Source organism: Cucumis melo, chromosome 1 (assembly GCF_025177605.1).
Source record: "Cucumis melo cultivar AY chromosome 1, USDA_Cmelo_AY_1.0, whole genome shotgun sequence".
Classification (NCBI taxonomy): Eukaryota; Viridiplantae; Streptophyta; class Magnoliopsida; order Cucurbitales; family Cucurbitaceae; genus Cucumis; species Cucumis melo.
In genome coordinates, this window is record NC_066857.1 from 13,190,238 (window position 1) to 13,211,767 (window position 21,530).

At 33.0% G+C, this 21,530-nt stretch overlaps 1 protein-coding gene across 1 annotated transcript; it reads left to right on the top strand.

Moving 5' to 3' along the window:
• Positions 1-2,732: 2,732 nt before the first annotated feature.
• LOC103503278 (uncharacterized) lies at positions 2,733-8,874 on the top strand. Its single transcript, XM_051079283.1, has 9 exons — positions 2,733-3,556; positions 4,081-4,129; positions 4,259-4,337; positions 4,435-4,480; positions 4,562-4,660; positions 5,993-6,061; positions 6,139-6,478; positions 6,687-6,832; positions 6,926-8,874. The coding sequence occupies exons 1-9, from the start codon at positions 3,095-3,097 to the stop codon at positions 8,279-8,281; spliced, it is 2,646 nt and encodes an 881-aa protein (XP_050935240.1). The 5' UTR covers positions 2,733-3,094; the 3' UTR covers positions 8,282-8,874.
• Positions 8,875-21,530: the final 12,656 nt, after the last annotated feature.

Below are 21,530 nucleotides of genomic sequence, written 5' to 3' on the forward strand. Positions count from 1 at the left end.
TCTCTCTGCTTTCCATATTTCCCAAGATTACTCAAAGTTTTCCTGAAATTCCTATTTTTTTTAGGCTTGGACCTCACACTATTATAACCTAAACTAAAACGATTTATATATCAAGTACAAATTAAATTAACGTAACTCAATTATAATATAGTCTATAACTATAGTAACCAATTCCTTACCCTATCAATTTGATTTTTATTATATAAGAGTATCGATTGGTTAACAACCTTAGTCAAATTATACTACCATAAAATAAAATAGAAAATAAAGAGTCCTTAATAAGAAAAAAAATTGTAATTCTTTCCAAAAGATAAAAAAACAAAAATTTATTTTGTTAGTTCATTAGGGGGTCCCACATGCAGAAACGAATCAATTTTTAGTCGAATTTATTGCACCACTGATCACGCGTGGATTCATCCGAGCCGTTCGCGACACAGAAAACATCCCCAAGTGTTAGAAAGAACGGCAAGCAAAATGCCACGTGGCAGATGGAGTAAAACAGAATCCAAAAGGTTACAGAATGACGGAAATGCCCTTGTTTAGCAGACGCACAAAATAATATATTCAGTGGTGGTTTGGTCAAAGTGCTACGTTGGTGTGGGACCCACTATCGCTTTCATTTCTTTTGTCAAACAACATCTAAAAATTAGCTTTCACTCGCCTTGCTGGCGCGCGTCTATTTCACGCACAAAACGATAGTATTGATACAACGAAAGATTTATATAAATGGGAAGGAATTTTTTTTAAAAAAAAAACATTTATTTTAATTTTAACCGTTTTCAGTAATTAATCACTTTCTTGTATTGGATATATCAAAGTTATTCGTTACAAGAAGAAAAGGAAATAAAAAAGTTATATATTCTAACTGTTTTCCCTCCAAATATAGTTGCAGTTTAAATTTTGATATGGGTTTTCTATTGATTAATAGTTGATTAATCTTAGAGTAATTTGACTAATTAAAGCACCATATACTATAGAGGTAACAAATTTAAGTCTCTAATTTATCTGTTGTCCAATTATTTATTATTGCTATTTAATCAAATTCATTATTAAACTGAATAAAGGTCAGAAATCACACACTTAATCATTATTATTTTTGTCTACCTAATATTTGGGATCTTTTATGATTCTAATTTGTTTTTTAATTGAACTTAAAAAAAGGAGGTTTGGTCACGGATTTCAAGTTAGAGTTTAAGTTTGAAATTTGTTAATCATTGAGTAACTCTTGAAATACTATTTTAGTCTTTACATTTTCAAAATTGTTTGATTTTAGTTATTCTATTTTTAATTGTCTAATTTTGGTCTTTATATTCTCAACGAACCTTATATTTATTTCTCATAGTTAATTTATTAAATTAAAATAGCTTTTTTTTTTTTGCAATAAAATATAGTGTTTTAATATATTTTTAAAACTTTATAACAAAGACGATGCATATAAAAAAAGTTCCGTTGTTTTTTCTTTCAAATTTATCCTAAAAATGATAGTCACAACAAGTTTTTTTTTTAGAAAAAACAATAAACTTAACTAGTATTGAGACTAAATTCAAAGTTTTGTGAAGTATATGAATTAAAATTGAGCACTTGAAATATAAAAATAAAATTGAACATATTTCAAACAATATAGATCGAAATAGTATCTTAACTATATATATATATATTGGATCGTAGTTAAGTAGATAAAATACTAATTATCACATCAAAGATTGATAGTTATATTTCACATCTATAACCATTAAACGTAAGTAAATAATATTGAGTTGAATCGAGTCAATCTAAACATAGTTCAAACCCTAACAGACTTTAACCAACAAATTTTCTATTTTCTATATGTATATATGTATATATTTTTGATATTGAAGCCTTAATTGGCCCAACTAGAAATTGAAGTTGGAAAGTAAATATTCAACGTTGATAATATTTACTATGTTTGGACCAATTTATTATATTTTGATTGGAGAAAACAATAATACCACAATAAAATAAGAGACAGAAAATAAAAGTTTATAATTCATACTAAAAAAGCAAGCTCATAATTGCAAAACACACTACACACTGCCATTCAAAAGCAGTGCACAGAAAAAAAATCTGCATAACAAATTATTACAATTGGGCCACATGCAATATCACCACTGGCCCATTAAAGCCCAATTATAATTCCCCTCCCAACCGAACAACCTTTTTTTTCTTCTTAAAAAACAGAAATCATCCCTAACCCAAAACAACTTTCCATAATATTATATATTGTTTCATTTTAGATGTGATAGTCCAGAATTATCTCAAACTTATGTGAAATATTGATGTCAATAGCTATTTTTTTAAAATATATAAAATTAAAAATTCACACAAATTATGTTTAAATAAGTTAAATTGGTTATTAGTTGTTGAGTTAACATTAGCTGGAGCTTGTTTTAAAAAGTTTTGACATCAATATTTGCAATTCAATTCCTTTATGATATATATATATATATATATATGTATATAAATATAAAAAATGTCAAATTAAAGGTAAAAAATATAGGTGGATGAAAATTGAATACGGCTGGATGAGTGAATTTAATAATGAGTAGAAAAATTAAAAAGAATCGCCAGATTTTATTTGTTAATATTTTGATGGCTTAATTGGGCGTCAGCATATGTTAGTCTTAGGAGTCTAAAATATCAGGTCGTGTACAACACGCACTAAAACCATATAGTTAATAAAAGAAGTAAAAGAAAGAAAGAAAGAAAGAAAGAAAGAGAGAGAAAAAGAGAAATGACGTTAGAACCACGGGCAGAAGCAAAAGCAACACGGAAGCTAAGGGGGGCAGAGAGTGGGGCAACGGGCAGCACAATACGCTGTCTTTAGAAGAGCACCGTTTTTACGCTTGAAAGGTGGAAATGAAAAAATTGGTAGAGAAGGAAGGACAACAGCTTAGGTGTGGAACCGAGGCTGAGGTTAGGTTTAGGCTCGGACCTCTCAGATGCCTCACGAAAAAGCCAAACCAGCATCGAAAATAATGTACCAAAGCAAGAGAGAGAGAGAGAGAGATAAGAGAGAGTGAATTCTAGAGAGAGAATTTTGTAGTGTGAGAGAGAGGGAGAGAGAGGGAAAGGGATGGGTCAGATCGTGAAGAGGAAGAAGAAAGGTAGACCATCGAAGGCAGATCTGGCACGGCGGTCCGGTGGAGGACTAACATCGTCGGAATCTGAACCACGTCGGAGTCTCCGTCGCCGTAATGTGAGGTACAACATCGATTACGACGACTTTCTTGAAGAAGACGATGAGGATGAGGAAGAGGACGAGAGGAGGAGAGAGAAGAAGCTTAAGCTTGTTGTCAAGCTGAACCAAGGAAGAGATGGAACGCATCTATCTCCAGTGGATGGAGTCTCTAGGTTAGAGGCGCGTGATGTACACGCGCCTGAGTATGGTTCTTCGGCGTCGGAAGGTGAAGAAGATGAACCAGAGAGGAAGCCATTGAAGAAGAGGAGGATTGGTGGTGGTGAAGAAGAGGATGAAGATGATGAGTACGACGATCAAATTCGTGGAGATGAAAATGAAGACGATGACATTGATGAGGTACTTAACAGGAATTCTACTGTGGATTGATCTATTGGAAGAAGGGAATATGGAAAATGAGTGAGTGAGTGAGTGAGACTGAGTAGGGATTCGGGGGAAATGTATGGTTTATTAACAGAGAGGAGTGTCCAGCTCAGCTGAGATCACTGAGATTTTTATGCAATTGGTCCAGACTTCAAAATTACTCTTACCCGTTTCCCATTTCTCGAATTTCCGTTTCACTTTCTCTCACTAGGTTTTTGGAATGTGTCGGGGATTTGAGAGGTATTATGGATTTTGAGGTCAACTGTCAAAAACTAACACCCCTAAAGAATCTGATCACACTCTCCCACCTTTCTCTCTCCACCATTCACTCAATCACTCATATTTCTCTCTCTCTCTGTCTCTCTCTTTCTATCTTTCCATGTTGTCTGCCTTATCTGTCTCTGTCTCTGTCTCTTTCTATACTTGTTTATCACTCGTGTTGTATGAGAATTTATGAATTTGTTTAATGCCTTTTTGTTTGATACAATGGATTTTGACAGGAAAGGGGGGGAAGGAAGGTGGGCTCAAAAGGGTCCGACTCTGTTCCAGGTTTGTGTTCTTTTTTCAATTGAAATTTGTGATTCTAGTTTGTGGGTTTTATTCTTAATTTGTCTTTTTTGATCTATCAGCTTTGTATTTGAATTGGGTTTGTTTAATGTGTGATGTTTCTTTGATCAGGGACTCCATCAGATCGATCATCTGGGTTACCATTACCTGATAAGAAGACATTGGAGTTGATTCTCGACAAACTTCAGAAGTATGGGGGGAATTGTATCTCTTTTCTCTTTTGTATTTTGTTCTTGTGTGAATGAAATTCCAATTTTTCCTAGAATTAACATCTGAAATGGTGGCAGGAAGGATACCTATGGTGTCTATGCGGAACCAGTTGATCCTGAAGAGGTCTGTGATTTTCATCTTCGTATGTGGTTGTTTCAGCGTTTCTCAACATCCAAATTTGAAATGATGTCTGTTGTTGTGTAGCTGCCTGACTATCACGATGTCATTGATCATCCTATGGACTTTGCTACCGTAAGGAATAAGTTGACCAACGGATCATATTCAACTTTGGAACAGTTTCAGGTGGGTGTACTATTCTTTGGTTGGAGAGTTTTCTTCCACATGCACGTGCCTTTAAGGTTTTCCGTTTGCTGTGTTTTGGAAACCATACCTTGTCTTGGCTTTTTCCAGTCTTTGACGATTTAATGGTCAATTGGTTCTGGAATGCCGCCAATTGGGGGGCTGACTTAGCGACAAACATGGTGCCATGAAAGATTCATCCCTTAATTGGATGTGTTAATGTGCCTGACAGTACTATGTTTCTTTGTCCCCTTTGGGTTGGGGTTGGAACGGTTGTCAGAGCATCATAGCTTTTTACATTAACGGCTGATTTTTTTTCTATTTTCTTTCTTTACCCTTTTCTTCTTTTTTTCTTTTTTTTTTTTTCTTGGGGGGGGGGGGGGGGGGGGTTCTGCCTTTTAGCTCCCCAGGTCAACATGTACAACCACCATTGGTTGCAGAATGAATTTTCGGTTTTCAAAGGTCGTTTTGCTAACATGGCTTCTCATCTTCAAAACCAACTGACATTCGCCCAATTTTTAATGCTGATATAGATCTCTATACTGAATGTTTTCATGTTTTTGGTTATTCAGTGTAGCTTAGAAATCCAATTGGGTGGAATTTCATTTGGTTTGTACTCTTTCCTAGTAGGCCTATTGAAGTCTCCATACTCCTAGGATCTCCCCCCACCCCGGCTGAAGTTTATCAATCTCCTTTGTCTTTGTAGTTTGGTTTCAAATACAAAATGTGTCTCAACATTTCAACATTTTTATCCAAGTTTGAAAGTGGTGTCTTCCATTCATGAAGAAAACTCCAAATGATCATGCTATGTTTCACTTTTTCAAGATGTTGAAACTTGCAATGGAAGACTTTTGACAAAAGGAAGAGAGTGGACGATGAAACTTTGGATTTAGTTTGTTTCATGGGTAGTTGGCTAGTCATTTTGGAAATCTTTGTAGCCTCTTTCTCTCACTCTCTTATTTAAATTAATTGGAGATTTTTTTTAATCTTATGGCATGCTGGTTTCAGTTGGGCCTTTTATCCTTTCTCTTTGCGTTTATATATTGGCCATCAAATTCTCAGTGCTCTGCTTCTATGTCGTGACTTGCATTTTGTTCTGAATTTAATTCTGTAATGCTATTTTGGGTCAATGGAGGTTCTTTTCTTTGACGCAGTAATTTTATCTTCTTTTCTAAGGGAGGGGCGGATGTTTCAGTCTAAACTTTTTCCACAGCGTTGTTTATGGTGACTATGTAGTTGGCCATTGCCTATTACTTAAGTCATATATATTTCAAGAAATAATGCTTGAGGTAGGGCTTACTATATTTTGTTAATTATCGAGCTTCTTTGATGCAGAGTGATGTTTTCTTGATATGCTCCAATGCAATGCAATACAATTCACCAGAAACCATTTACCACAAACAGGTATAATGATTGAGTTTTCAAATTTCTTTGTTCCTGTCTTCTCAGTTAGCTAACGTACTTTTTTTTTTTTTGTATAGGCACGTTCCATTCAAGAGCTAGCCAAGAAGAAATTTGAGAGAGTAAGAAATGAAATTGAACGCTCTGAGAAAGAGTTGAAGTTGGAGCAGAGTGCGAAATCCAATTCTTACATCAAGAAGCAACCACCAAAGAAACCCTTCTTCAGGACTTTGCAGGAACCTATTGGATCAGATTTTTCCTCAGGTGCGACCCTTGCTGCGACTGGAGATGTACAGAATAGTTCTAATCCAATCCAAGGTGTCAACTACGAGTTGCCTAGCAATATTGATGGGCAAGTAGAGGGTAGCTCCTCGCTCTTCGATACTACCATTCAGGACAAGGCTGAAGAGCTCTTCTCAGGTATTGTTCAATAAAAACCGATGCTGTCTAGTTTCAAACTACTCGTGTACATCCCTGAGATAGCTCTGAGACATAATTTTTAAGTTAGGATTCAGGATTAAAATTTTCTCTCTTATTAATTTTCCTTTTATACCCAATAAATCTGCTTGATTGATTGTTATTTCCACTCTGCAAGTAAATAAATTTTTGTTTACTGTAATTCTTTTAGGAAGGGGCCTTCTGGGTAAATTGGGGAGGAAGTCATCTGTGCTTGATGACAACCGCCGTGCTACTTACAACATTTCTATTTCACCAGCACCAAGATCAGAGTCAATATTTTCAACCTTTGAGGACGAAATAAGACAGTTTGTTGCGGTATTGTCACAAAGAAACTGGTCTCTACTGTCCCTTGTGGGTGGCATTGTTCTACATTTCTCATGATTTTTTTGTTTGTATTTTGGAATTCAGGTGGGGCTTCATGCAGAGTATTCATATGCTAGGAGTCTGGCTCGATTTGCTGCAACACTAGGTCCAATTGCTTGGAAAGTTGCCTCCCAGAGGATTGAGCAGGCTGTACCTGTTGGATGTAAATTTGGCCGTGGTTGGGTTGGCGAATATGAGCCACTTCCGACTCCTGTATTAATATTTGAGAACCAAAACCAGAAGGAACCTGGATTGAATGGTAACTTGCATTCTACCAGCGCATTAAGAAAGGATGCAAAGCCTTCAGATATTCCTTTGCCGAAGCAGGAACATTCTCTTAGTGCACCAAGTACAGAAGTGAGTGGAATTGCTAGAGGATCCACCTTGGATGGGAAATCATCTTTCCTTAAGTCGTCTTCGCCAAATCCCGGTCCTCCACAAAACCTGCAGACCAAGCATTTTACTGAGGTAGAGAAGGTTAAAAAGCAAGTAGAGTTAAATTCCTTGCCCTCACCAAAACAAAACAAAATAGATCTTGGTATGGAGAAGCAGGCGAATTCAAATGCGACCACTTCGAGGTCTAGAGATATGTCATCGGTAAACTTAAATCTTGTTCAATCTGTGCCTTATAAACTGCCTGGTGTTAATGGCGTTGTAACTGGAGGATTGCCTAATGGAAAATTCCCAAGCAGTTGTTTAAATAGTCCACGGGCCGCATTATCATCTTCTAGCTTGCCTTCTCAAACAGCCCCGGTGGCAACTTCTCATGGACAGGACCTGGGTCCCAGTAAGCCAGTACAATTGATGAGAATGATGTCTGAGAGAGCCCCAAAACAAGAGAACTCATCCAATCAATCTTCATCTGATTCTCCGTCAGCTTTGTCATCAGTTCCTTCTGCAATGAGAGACGATTCTAATAATGCTGCAGCATTAGCTTCTCGTGCATGGATGTCAATTGGGGCTGGAGGGTTTAAACAAGTCAGAGAAAATTCCACACCTAAAAGTCAAATCTCTGCAGATTCATTGTATAATCCAGCTCGGGAATTTCATCCGCAGATGACACGAGCGTGGGGGGAGTTTCGTGCTGGAGGCAATCAGCCCCAATTTGAGAGGAGCAATTTCCCTATGCAGGCATTTGTTTCACAAGCCACTCTTGTGCCAAATGAACAACAGCTGCAAAATCGGTCCATGATTTACCCTCAGCTAGTCCAGGCTGACATGTCTAAGTTCCAATTGCAGTCGACTTGGCGAGCTCTCAGCCCACATAACCAACCTAGGAAGAAACAGGAAATGCTTCCTCCTGACTTGAATATCGGGTTTCAGTCTCCTGGGTCTCCTGTGAAACAATCCTCTAGCGTTTTGGTTGACTCCCAACAGCCAGACCTAGCCTTGCAACTATAAGTGAAGGCTAGTTATGTGAAGAAGATTCTTACTAGGAACTTGCAACCTTTGGCAACTGAGATAACCTTTCTTCTATGTTGCACCAAATATGAGAACAAACAGATTATCGGTACGGCAGAGATGATTTGCATTCTGAACAAACTTGAAAACCTTACCAGTCTTCAGTCCTGTATTTATAGGTCGGAGGATTCATCCCGATTTATACATTAAAAATGAGCAATATCCACAGCAAGCATTATCTATCTGGTTGTGGGATCCTGTTTTCGTAGCAGCTGAGGAACGAATTTTAGCAGGCGACATTATTTTTTTCTTCCAGATTTTCAATTGCTGCTGCAGAAAGTGCCGGTATGGTCCCAAATATCAGGTATGTCCTCCGCCATTGACAACGAAAGGAAGGAAAAAAATGATTTGCTTGTGTCATTTGTTTTGATGTGCTGAAAAAGTTTCTATCTGAGAAGTTGAGGATACAAGTTTAGTTTTGCCTTGTAGAGTAGTCACAGGTGGATGGATGAATTAGATCTTTGTAATTACTTTGATAAATCCCACTTCCATGTAGTTCTGCTGCTTTAATACATGCAAGATTTACCCACCAATGCCATGATGTTGTAACTATTTTATGCCAGTTCTGTTTTTGCCAATTAATTTTGATTGTTGATTGGCTCACCATTGTCATCTCTGATTTTGGTATGTGTGAGTTTTAGTTGTTGGTGTGTGTGTGTAAGTTTTAGCAAGATTGGAGAAAGTAGACATTTAGCATGATTTGATTGATGACCATTCTTAGTTACAGGACAAATCTAAACTGGGTTTGACATAGGAAACTTGGTGCATGGTTTGGACTGATTTTTAAAATTGTTGAAATATATATATTTTTTAATTTTTATGTTCATAATCATTCAATGTTTTTAATCCTCAAAATTAATTTTATAGGTAATTTTACACTTTTAAATGTTATTTTGAATTAACACGTTTTAAGGTGATTTTGAAAATGTCAAAGTGAGTTAAACAATTTTAGAATCATTTTCGGACGTGTTTTTATTATCATTTGGTTAAAAGGGTGTTGATTTCTGATGAAATTTTTTTCTCGACTTCAACAAAAAGCATGAAACTTGAATAGTTTGTTATGCTGATGCTTTGGCACACTTGATTTTGTTGTGTTTTTCTTTTTCGAAAGGTTGTTAGTTTTATTTTTTCAATGTGATTTATTTTTAATTTTTGTTATTTTAAATTTTTGTTATTTTAAATTTCTAATGTTACATAATGTGGCGAATTGGATTTGTTTGTAACGAGCTTGGTGTTACTTTTCTTCCACCTAGAAACTTTTTATCTCCCACATTTTTCTTTTTCTCACCCATTTGTCTTCTTATTCTTCTTTTTCGATACAGTTAGAGTCATCTTAGTCGTGAACATATCTTTACACTAATTAGACCATGTTTGGTTTGATATTGTTGGGTGTTCTATTACTTAAAGGTAATTGACATAACCTTTCATCTTAGAGGTGAAAGCTTTGATCTTCATCTTTGACAATTATTATGCTAAAAAAGTAACAAAAATAAGATTTCTATCATTGATAGAATTTGAAAATTTTGCTACATTTTGATTTATTTTTTTATATTTCAAAATGTCTCTAATTTTTATTCCATTATTTTTTTCAAGTAGAATTGCGATATTTACGATTGAACTTCTAACTTGAAAAGGAGCGAGTGCAGCTCATATACTATCGAGCTAAGCTTACCTTAGGAAAAAAAAAACTATTCAATTTTACATTAGCGTAAACTTGTTAAAATACTTTTAATTAAAAAAAAAAGCATACTAAAAGACTTTGGATTAATCTTGAAATTTTAATATTTAATTTAACAAGTTATAATTTTACTTTAAGAAAATTAAAATTGTCTATTAACTTGGTCGTATTAATACTGATCTCACCAAACATTTAAACTTGTTTGGAATTAGTCTTTCACATAATTTTTAAGGCATATAACTAAGAGGTTTCATGTAGTTCTTACTTGAATGTTTGGTGGTTCAAAAATTTCCCCTCTTATTTATTTATTGTACTATAAAAAGAGTTCATACTTTACATCATTGTACACATTTTTATAAGTTAAAAGGCTATATAAATATGAAGTTTGTATATATATGATTGTGAAACTTCAACCATATATTTTGAAAACTTAATAAATTGGACCATGAATATGACTCGGTGAGACAACATATTTTTTTTCTTGAGGTTGGAAGTTGAAAATCCTTGTACTTTGCATTTGTTGTTCTTAAAAAATTCTACATACTATGAGATTCAAGCTTATAATTTAGAAAAATTTTGATCAATTACAAGTTGTCATATTATACAACAAAATAAAATTTATTAAACTTAAGACAAATTAAGAATTATTGTGTCCTTAGATTAAAATTTAGAGACAAATGACAAACTAAAAAATGCAACATCTTTTTGGTCCTATTTGGCCATCCATCGCAACGATAGACTTATCGTACTCTATGTTGATTAAGCCAAAGGTGTCATTTTTGGCCATCCAATTACAGTAATAGACTTATTATATTCTATGTTTTATTAAGTTTAGACCGCGATTGAATTGGGATTGAAATTATAAATTAGATTGAGACAAAGCTATCAAAGTCGCTTGGGTTCAAAGCAATCAAAACTAAACCCTAATTTTGGGCTCAAAAGCTATTGGACTCAAGCCTATGTAATACCCATGGGAACTTTATAAATATATGCCCTACCATTCCTTTTGAAAGGATATGGTGGAGAATTGAAGTCTTAAAGCTCCCTAAGCTCGAAAATTTTGAAGATCGAAGCACTCAACCTTAAAAGTTTTGAAGACTGAAACTTTGAAGACTAAAACTTGTTCACTGACCTAATCATTTTTTTTGTTGACTAACATTAATTTTTCTTGGAAGAACAAGTTAAATGAGGAATATTATTGAGTGTCATAGATTGAAACAAGGACTTATTGAAACTCCCAAGGGTAGGTTAGCTCATTTTCAAAAACTTATTTCTCCACTTTTTTCAAATGTTTTGTTTGAATGGGTAATGAATATGCATTTGGAAAGAAGAAAAAAGGAACACACTTTTTTCATTACATTGGGGGACTTTAGAAGATGAGCAACCATCGGTCAAGAGGCTGTGAGATAGTTATACTAAATAGGTTTGCTTGATGATAGAAACATAGAATTTGTTACTAACCCCTCATACAACATATACTAAGGAGCTTCTTTATGTTGGAATTATAAGGTTGTTTTGAGAAAAAAAAAATTCTCAATTAGATATGGTTTATGAACATTTTAGTTGGTTTTGAGATTCAAGGAACTCGTTAGGCTGTGTTGAGTGTTAAAATGTCATTTGGATACTTTTTAGGATGTGTTGGGTGTCAATGTGTCAATTAGACATTTTTCTAGATGCATTTTAGTTTGGGTTTAAAAGTGAAAGTGCCATTAGAAAGTTCATAGGTTATGTCTAGAGTGAAAATGCCATTTAGACACTTTTTATGAATCTCTTAGTTGGTTTTGAGATTGAAAGTAACTTTTAAGAATTTGTTAGGTTATGTTTGGTGTCTAAATGTCATTTAGATACTTTTTAGGCCTATTTTAGTTTTGGCTTGAAAGTGAAAGTGAAAGTGATAATTAAGAACTTTTAAGTTGTGACTGAAAGGTTTAGAGCTCTTACGTAACGGAAGAATTTAACAATCTTTTTCTCAAATTAAACTGTTAATGAAATACCAGTACATTGACAAAAATACATAAGCAAATTTACTGTAAAGTGCTAAGCATGCTTTAATAAATAAATTAGAATTATATAGGAAAGGAAACTTTCGTAAGTTTGTTGTCGTCTCTGAATTCTATAAAACTCCAAATTGAAAAACATCAACACTTTAGAGCCTTTCCAATTTTCTGAGTAATTCGAGATTTTGGTTTGTATGAACCAAAATTGGAATGAAAAGAATAGGGAGAATATTTTTTTTAGAGATCATGGAGAGAACTCTATTCGTTTACTCGTGAGAGCGTCTTGCGTTACATTCTTTCTTTTACTTCATCTTAAAGAAAGAAATGAGAGAATGGAATACCCCAGCATACCATGTTCGCTCAATAACTCCGACGGAGTTATTAATTTAATTGAATTTAAATTAAATTAGATTAATACTAATATTAAAATAATTAATTAACTAATTAAATTAGTAGTTAATTAAATTATATTTAAATGAATATTTCTCTTATTAACCTATAGTCTTAATTTAATTAATTTAATTAAATAATATTAAACTAAACTATTAATTAATTATTAAATTAAATATCTTATATTTAATTTCATCCATATTTGAATGATATTCGTATATAAATCTCTCTTATAAACTATAGTTTTAATATGAATCATATGCATATCGATGAAATTGCATAATTCATGGAGGTGGCAAAATGTCAGAAAAATAGAGAGGGAAAAACAAGATGCGTGTTTAAAAATTTTCAGAATTGTATGACTCAACTATTAGATGAATTACAACAACATTTATTTGCTAATGGAATATCTTATTCATATGACTAATAGATTTATCATGGAGAATCGACAAATTCAGCTCAATTTCAAAGAGTCACGACTCTTTAGCTTCTTTAGCAGACGATGGATTATGGAAACAACCTATTGGTCATAATGATGACAATGGGTTGTTCGATCTTTTAAATGATTTGCAAGGATCGATGAAATAAGGGACATATGGTGAAGATGAAGAAAACTTTGGAGATGAGATGCATGAGAACATTGAACAAAGGTATACTATGAACTTCTTTAGAAGTTGATGGATGAAGCACATAATCCTTTGTTTACCTTGGTTGTCAAAATTTTTCTCATTGAACTCCTTAAAGAAATCGATGAATATTAAGGTTCTTAATAATTGGAGTAACAAACCCTTAGCTATGTTAATAAATTTGTTGAAAGCTCTTCTGATTGGTGCATATATACCTAGTTCTTCCTATGAAGCTAAGAGAAAACTACGTAACTTAGAACTAGGATATGATTCTATTCATGCTTGCAAGTATGACTGTGTTTTATCTTGGAAAAGATATTCTAATTGTCAAAGTTGTCCAATGTGCGGCGAGTCTCGATACAAAGTGAAGGATAGAAAGGGTACAAGAAGATTCTAAATAAAATTTTATGTCACTTTCCATTAATACTAAGGTTGTAGCAATTGTTTTTTGTTAAAACACATTACTTTTCAAATGCGATGTCATACGAATAAACGAGTTGCAACAAATGGTGTGTTGTAACATCAAACAGATGCTGAAGGGTGGAAATGTTTTAATAGAGAGTTTCCTCAATTTGCTTATGACCCAAGGAATGTTCAATTAGCTTTAGCTTTTGATGAATTTAATCAATTTGCAAATATGAGTACTGTGTGTACAACATGTGGCTCATCGTGGTTATTCATTACAATTTGCCACTATGAAAAAAAAAAGGAATCTAATTTTTTTCATCTTTTTACTTATACCAGGACCAAAGTCGCATGAAAAAGAAATTGATGTGTATTTACAACCGTTGATTGAAGAGTTAACGAAGTTGTGGAATAATGGTGTACACACATACAATTGTATAATTGAGAGTATTGTCACGCCCCGCCCCAAATGCCACTTTATGCAACCAAGTGGAGGCTGTCGCCTAGACCTTCAACGCATAGTGATAGACGCTGAACGCCTAGTAAGCGGAAAACTTCACAATGCAGCAGAAAAATAACTCAAGCAACATCTTAATTCCCTTATTTTTGACTTTATTGTCTAGTCTTCAACACTTAAGCTCTTAAGCTTTTAAGCGTTAATCACAATACAATACAATAAAATACAAAGTAAAAAACTTCAAGTAACTGATAAACACGATATCTTTTATTACTCGAACCAATGCTTTAGAATTACACTTTCCTTAATTAGTACAGAGATAAATCTTAGGCTTGAATGCATTGCCTAGCTCTCACAAAACTGAGATGCAGCTCCTTGCCCACAAGACTTTCTATACATATAATAAATTTTCAATTACAAGAAAATACAATATAAGAGGACCATGGCAAACGATCATGAAATTGAGCTTCAAATTTAAATGATCGTGTTGATCATGAAAAACGATCTGTTGATTATGGCAAGCAATTGTGTAGTCCAATGTAAATGACCATTAAGAACTTCAAATCTAACAATCATGTTAACCATGGTAAGAGATTGTGTAACTATGGTAAACGATCGTTTAGATCTGTTAACACGATTTAGATACGTCAACATGATCGTTTAGATCTGTCAACATGAATGTTTAGATCAGTTTAAACGATGAAAAAAAGGCTTCAATTTTAAACGATCGTGTTGACCATGGTAGACAATCGTGTTGACAAAGGTAAACAATCGTGTTGGTAATGGTAAACGATTGTTTAGATCATGTCAAAATAATATTTAGACGATCTTGATATTCTTAAATATGAGGAGGATGAAGTAGTTTCAAAGAATCTTGCCGAAAATGGTGAAGATGAAATAGGAGATTTAAAGAGAAGAATAAATTGTTTTAAAATAGAAGAAAATCTGAAATAGGAGATGAAGAAATCTGGAAGAAAAAACGAATAAACCGCAAATAAGAAGAAGAAAAAGAAGTGACGAATCGTCCACAATATTCAAGTGCAAATCTAGAATTTATGAAAATATTATACTGATTTCATGGGCTTTTGCTTTTTGTTACACGAGCAGTAAATAATTTTGTGTTTTGTTACATTTATGAAAATTAATCTTTATATTTTTGTGTTTTCTTTATAAAAGCCAATAATAAAAAAGAAAAAGAAAAAGAAAAAACAAAAGCCACATTGCTCATGGCTTTCTCTCATTGGTTCAATTTGATTATTTAGCTGCCACGTCACCATCTCGAGTATTTTTTTTGTTAAGCTTTTTTTTAGTAATATTTTCTTCGTTTGAACTCCGATTTGGGTGATTCAAGAGGCGTTAAAATCATTGATATAAGCTACATGTTATGAACTATTCAAAACAATCCAATTGTCAATAAAAAAATTAAGATTGTTATCATGAAAAATTAATTAATTAATTAAAACTAATTAATATGAGATTAAGGGCCAAAAAGCAAACAAAACCATCCAAATTCACATAACGTGTATTTAATAACGCAATAAAGAATTTTTAAAAAATTTACTATTCATATAAATCATACGTAATAAGTTAGAGATCAACCACATTTCCAAATTACAAAGAGTTCCTGGAGGCTGAAAATCATAATTTAAAACACTTATAACACATGGTTTCATGAAATGTATCATAGTAAATTTCACAAATTAGAGCATACTAAAATTTGATATGGCAGTCAAAAGCTCGATCTCCTAAGACTATAAGCTTTCTGTACTTTAGTTTCACTTAAAAAAATGGTTTATAAGGCCAACAAGTTAACTTTCTATATGTCAGATAACCCAACCATCCATAACTCACTTCATAAGGTAAACTCAAGTTGATTATACTTCTAAAGACCCTAATTCCTCCCTCCTTAATCCTAAATTACATCCTTCGCAACATGCCTTAAATTAGTCTAATAGTACTCAAAGGTAGCTTGTTCCAATATCACTTCAAAGTTTCAACCAAACATCCTTGCCCATGTAATTAAAATTCAATAATATGGGTCAGAAGGACTCCAACAATTTCAACGACAAATATTGAATCAGTGAATTCCACAATTTGAACATTTACCGAAACGTGCTAAAGAGCTTTTAATATTGTTGAATTGCTACTTAATAACCTCAATCTCTCAATCCCAATAACATTCAATCCCAATAACATTCAAGGGTTATGGGTAAATTAAGTATCAATATCACACTTAATGGGTATTTTAAAAATAACAAAAATAAGCATCGAAACTTACCAAATGAATTCCTAAATAGTCTTTTATTGGAATTTATATCATGAAATTCAGTTTGTAGTTAAAATTATATTCTATTCAATAAAGTGGTTATTGAGAACTTATTAGTGAAAATAGAATACAATAATCTCGAATCCAATAAACTTAGTTCCCGAGGTTATCTATTGTAGACTTGAATTTTATGTAAAGACATAAACGTGGATCAAGTTCGAGTATATAGCCAAACATTTTATAGTGTATGAATAAGGTTGGGCGCCTTAATCTTGGAACACTATGGATGCTACTCGCTTTGTAGTTATTACAAACGATGTGATCCTGAATCGTTCATGTAGAGACATGGAAGTGGGGGATCCTATGTAAAGAGTTTACATAAGACTAGAACCATGAAATAGTCATTTTTAAATTATAACACCATTGACTATATAAAACTGACTATTTCAATTATGATGGCCGAGGTAATTTAATCTTAATTTTGAGCTAACTATGAACTTCTACTCAAATGGAATTATCCTTAGATTTGCATAGGTGAGGGCAACTAAATGGCATTAGGCCAATAACCTCCCATTTCAGGGGTAAGAATGAGTGGATGACTAGGGACATAGAGTGTAAATCAGAATTCACTCCTACCTGCTTTAGGGTTAGTAGATAGGTCGTTTCCTTAAGGACTGAATCCAAGTCTTGAATAAGGAACCCCACCCTCTCATTGGCTCGAAAGGGATTTGGTTTATAGGTTGGACCTTAAACCAATTGTTTAATAATGGATCAGTGGGACTTAAGGAATAAGATGTAGTCTTGGGGATAAAATGATATTTTGACCTAGCCGAGATTACGAACAACCTATGAAGGATTAACTTACTGATCATGGTTATATTAAATAGACACAAATATATCTATAGTGAGGGAAATGCAACTACGAGATTTTAGTGGAATGACCCGTTAGTTAAAGAATGCTAATTAGCTCGGTCTTAAAGGATTTAGCCAGTTAATCTCGGATCGTTGGAGCCTATGATCTATAGGTCCATTAGGCTCCTCTACTAGCTCATATGGAATTAACTTAGAATAATATGTTGGAATAATTTAAATTGTTCGAATTAAGTAGAGAGAGAAATCGACGAACATATGTGATATAGCCATTAATTATAGAGATTTATGTTTAAATATGAATTAAATATTAAAAATATGAATACAAATCCATATTCAGAAGCTCGAAATTGATGTAAATGGTCAAAGTTGTGAAAAGTCAAAATGTTGATTTTTGACTTTGAAAAATCAAACTTTGACCGGCTTTATATTCAAATATGATTTGAATTTCCAAAAAAATAAATACGGATTCATACTCGGGAGGTCAAAAATTAGTCAAAACGGACAAAATGACAAAAAGTCAAAATGTTGGCTTTTGAATTGAAAAAGTCAAAGTTTGACTTTGACTAGAATGGTCAAATGATCATATTGCCCTTGGACTAAAGTTAGTGGAAAAATCCAACATTTTGTTGGATAATCCTACTAATACTTAGTGAGGTGACTACATAAGATGTAAACACCTAGCCCACTAAGATTAAGTGGAATGAGAGCAGTAATTCAAAGATGAAATTTTTACATACATTTACATGTTAGTTTTTTATAAAATGTTTTGAAAAATCTTTTTCAAAAAGAAACTTTTGAATATTTTTGGAAATTATTCATTTTTTATAATATATCCCACCTCTTTTCCTAACCAAGTTATTGGTTCCTTCCTCCAAATTCCTTCTGTCTTTCCCTTATTTCCTTCACTTAATAGGTTCTACAACCCGGTTCTAAGTCTAAAAAATAGTAGGTCAACTCTAGTGGTGGTCTCGAGTTCGTGTTCCTGAGGAGATTTCGAAGAATGGGAAGCTTCAAAGGTAAGTATTTTTCTCAACCCTAATTTAGTTTAATTAGGGTAAAATTAAGCATGTTAATATCTAATTAGTTAGATGCATCTAGAGTAATTTTTGATATGTATTTGTGCTGCGCATGTCTTGCTTTCTATCATTTTTAACTCTGTTGGACAGTCACTTTCGACCTTTACGATTTGAATCAATAAACCAAATATCATATGTAGATTAATTTAAACAACAAAACTTAGTGGGTAATCAAGAGCCAGTTAAGGAAAATCAAGATCCTAAATTCAAACTCCTCATCGGCTGGACAACCGCTAAATTCTCCCAAGAATTTAAATCTAACATTGAAACATGATGGGCATTGATAAATTCAAGCCTAAATTTAGTGGATATTCGAAAATCTTTAAGAAACCCAATTAAAACAATAAAACTTTACACAAATATACTCCAATAACATAGATCTAGCTTCATCGATGGTAGATCACAACACGAGAGAAAGATCCAATGTTGAGACTGAAAGTTAAATAACATGCTAGCATAAGAGATTCGAACTAAATCATACTAGATTTCATGAATTTTGAGAATTAAGCATGTTAAGAAAATTGGAGAAAATTAGGATCTTTGAACAGTTACCTTTGAAGCTCAAAATTTTCCCTCAATTCTTGATGAAATTAGATGAAATCAAGTTGTGAACAATCACAAGGGCCTTCTCTACTATCCTTTAGATTTTGAACTTGATTATAGGATCAAATTGGTGACCGGTTCTGTGAGTTTTTCTTTTCTAGAGAAAACTGAGTTTATGAACATGGTGAGTTCTATCCAAAATTCAACAAATTTTATCAATCAAATACACAATCAAATTGTGCATTAAATAGCCAAAGTACATGCAAATCATATTTGCAAAACAATTTGACACTTAACAAGCATTTGAATAGTGGATTTGGTGGAAGAATATATGAGAACAACATCTTCCTCAAGCAAGGTGCTTACAAAAAGTGCAGTACTACAAGTTGGAGAACACAACTTTGATAAGTCAAACATTTTTACTCTTAAAAATGAATTTAAAAAATTCATTTCATTTTCCAAGTTTGATTATTTGATTATATTAATTAATCTCATTAATTAATTTAAAATTATTTTAATTAAGTAATAATAATAAAATAATATTTAACTAATTAAAATTTTTAATTAATTTTAAGGTCATATTATTATTTTTCACCACATATCCTCATCAATGAAAATTGATCAAATTCGAATTTCTAATATTTAAATTTTATTTAAGTACCATTTCTCTCTCAATTTATAATAATTAATTATATCAAATATTATTAACGATTCATTTTTTCAACTAATTTGAATAATTCAAAATTTCGATCATTCTGTTCTAAGTTTAATTTCATAATGAGTTAGTAGAGGGATTTAATGGATCTCCAAATTATGAGCTCTAATGATCCAAGATTAACTAGTTAAACTCTTTTAACCGAGTTAATCTTAACTAGTTAATCAACATTCTTTGATTAATTGAGACTATCCACTATAGCCCATAATTGTACTCTTTTCACTGTAGATGTATTTGTGTCCACATGATATAACCATAATTAGTAAGTCGAACCCTTCATAGATTTTCATAATTTTGGCTTGGTCAATTTATCGTTTTACTCTTGAGATTACATCTTGTTCTTTAAGTCTCAATTGATCCTCTAATGAACAATTGGTTTAAGGTCCAACCTATAAATCGAATCTCTCTCGAACCAATGAGAGGGAAGGCTCCTTTGTTCAAGACCTGAAGTCAACACTTAAGGGAACAACCTATCTACTAACCTTAAGAGTAGACATGAGCGAATTCCATTTTACACTCTACGTCCCCAACTATCCATTCTATCTTAGCCTTGAAATGAGAGGTCTATTGGACTAATGCTGATGAACTACCGTCACCTATGTAGATCTAAGGATAATCTTATGTGAACATGAGTTCATAGTTAGGTTAAGACTATGATCGAGTTACCTAGGTCATCAATAATCGAAATAGTCAATTTTAATTACATAATGATGTTATAATGTAAAAGTGGCTATTTTATGGTATGATCGTATACAATCTCATTCCATAAAATGTCCCTACTCACATGTCACTAAATGAGTGTCTTGGGATCACACTGCTTGTACTAACTACAAAGTGAGCTGCATCACACTGCTTGTACTTAATGGAATACAGTACATTTGTAGCGAAATAAGGAACGAAACTTTACCCTAATTACAATTAACTAATTAGTGACTAACATGCATAAACTTACCCTAATGAAATTAGAGTTTATCGAAATCATACCTTTGCAGCTTCCCAAAATCTCAAAATCTCCTCGTGAACTCGAACCGAGATCGTCACTAGAGTTGATCTGCTATTCTCTACACTTAGAACCGAGTTGTGGGACCCGATTAGGTGAAGGAAAAAAAAGATGAAAATTTGAGGTGTAAAATTATGGTTGAGAGATTTTTTTAAAAAAATTACAAAATTATTCAAGAATGACAAATTTTTTTTCCAAATTTGAAAAAGTACCTATTAATAAGCAAATTACATGCAAAAATGTATTTAATTTGTTTATAAAATCTCAACACTTAATAATTCACTAACATTTAGTGGAACTTAGTGGGTTAGGTGTCTATATCTTATGTAGCCACTTATCCCAATAAGTGTTTAGAGGGATTATCCAACAAAATGTTGGATTTTTTCACTAACTTAATCAAAGGGCAATTTGGTCATTTAACCATTAAAGTCAAAGTCAAACTTTGACTTTTTCAAGTCAAAAGTCAACATTTTGACTTTTTTAAACCATTTTTTATGTCTTGACTAATTTCAACCTCCCGAGCATGAATTTGCATTCATTTTTCTAAAATTTAAATCACATTTGAATATAAAGCTTGTCAAAGTTTGACTTTTCAAAGTCAAATGTCAACATTTTTTACTTTTTACATCTTTGACCATTTCCATCAATTCAGAGCTTTCGAATATGAATACGTATTCATATTCTTAATACTTAAATCACATTTAAACATAAAGCTCTTTTTTAAAGCTAACCGACGACTATATCACATATACTTGTTGGTTTCTCTCTCTTTACCTAATTTGAACAATTCGAATCATTCCAATATGTTATTCTAAGTTAATTCCGTATGAGCTAGCAGAAGAACCAATGGACCTATCTAGTCATCCACCCGGTCTTACCTCTAAAATGAGAGGGTTATTGGACTAGCGTTATCGAGCTGCCCTCACCTATGCAAATCTAAGGATAATTCCGTGTGAATAGAAGTTCATAGTTAATTCAGGATTAAGATTAAGTTAGCTAGGTCATCATATCGAAATAGTTAGTTTTATATAGTCAACGGTGTTATAACTTAAAAGTGACTATTTCATGGTTCCAGTCTTATGTAAACTCTTTACATTGGATGCCCCCACTCCCATGTCTCTACATGAATGATTTAGGATCACATCATTTGTACTAACTACAAA

What these genes read in the sequence shown, in the direction of transcription:
- LOC103503278 (XM_051079283.1), top strand. Translation starts at nt 3,095, where the DNA reads ATGGGTCAGATCGTGAAGAGGAAGAAGAAAGGTAGACCATCGAAGGCA. An exon ending in AACCAGTTGATCCTGAAGAG is followed by an intron (nt 4,481 to 4,561) that starts GTCTGTGATTTT and finishes GTTGTTGTGTAG; the next exon opens with CTGCCTGACTATCACGATGT. An exon ending in GGCTGAAGAGCTCTTCTCAG is followed by an intron (nt 6,479 to 6,686) that starts GTATTGTTCAAT and finishes TAATTCTTTTAG; the next exon opens with GAAGGGGCCTTCTGGGTAAA.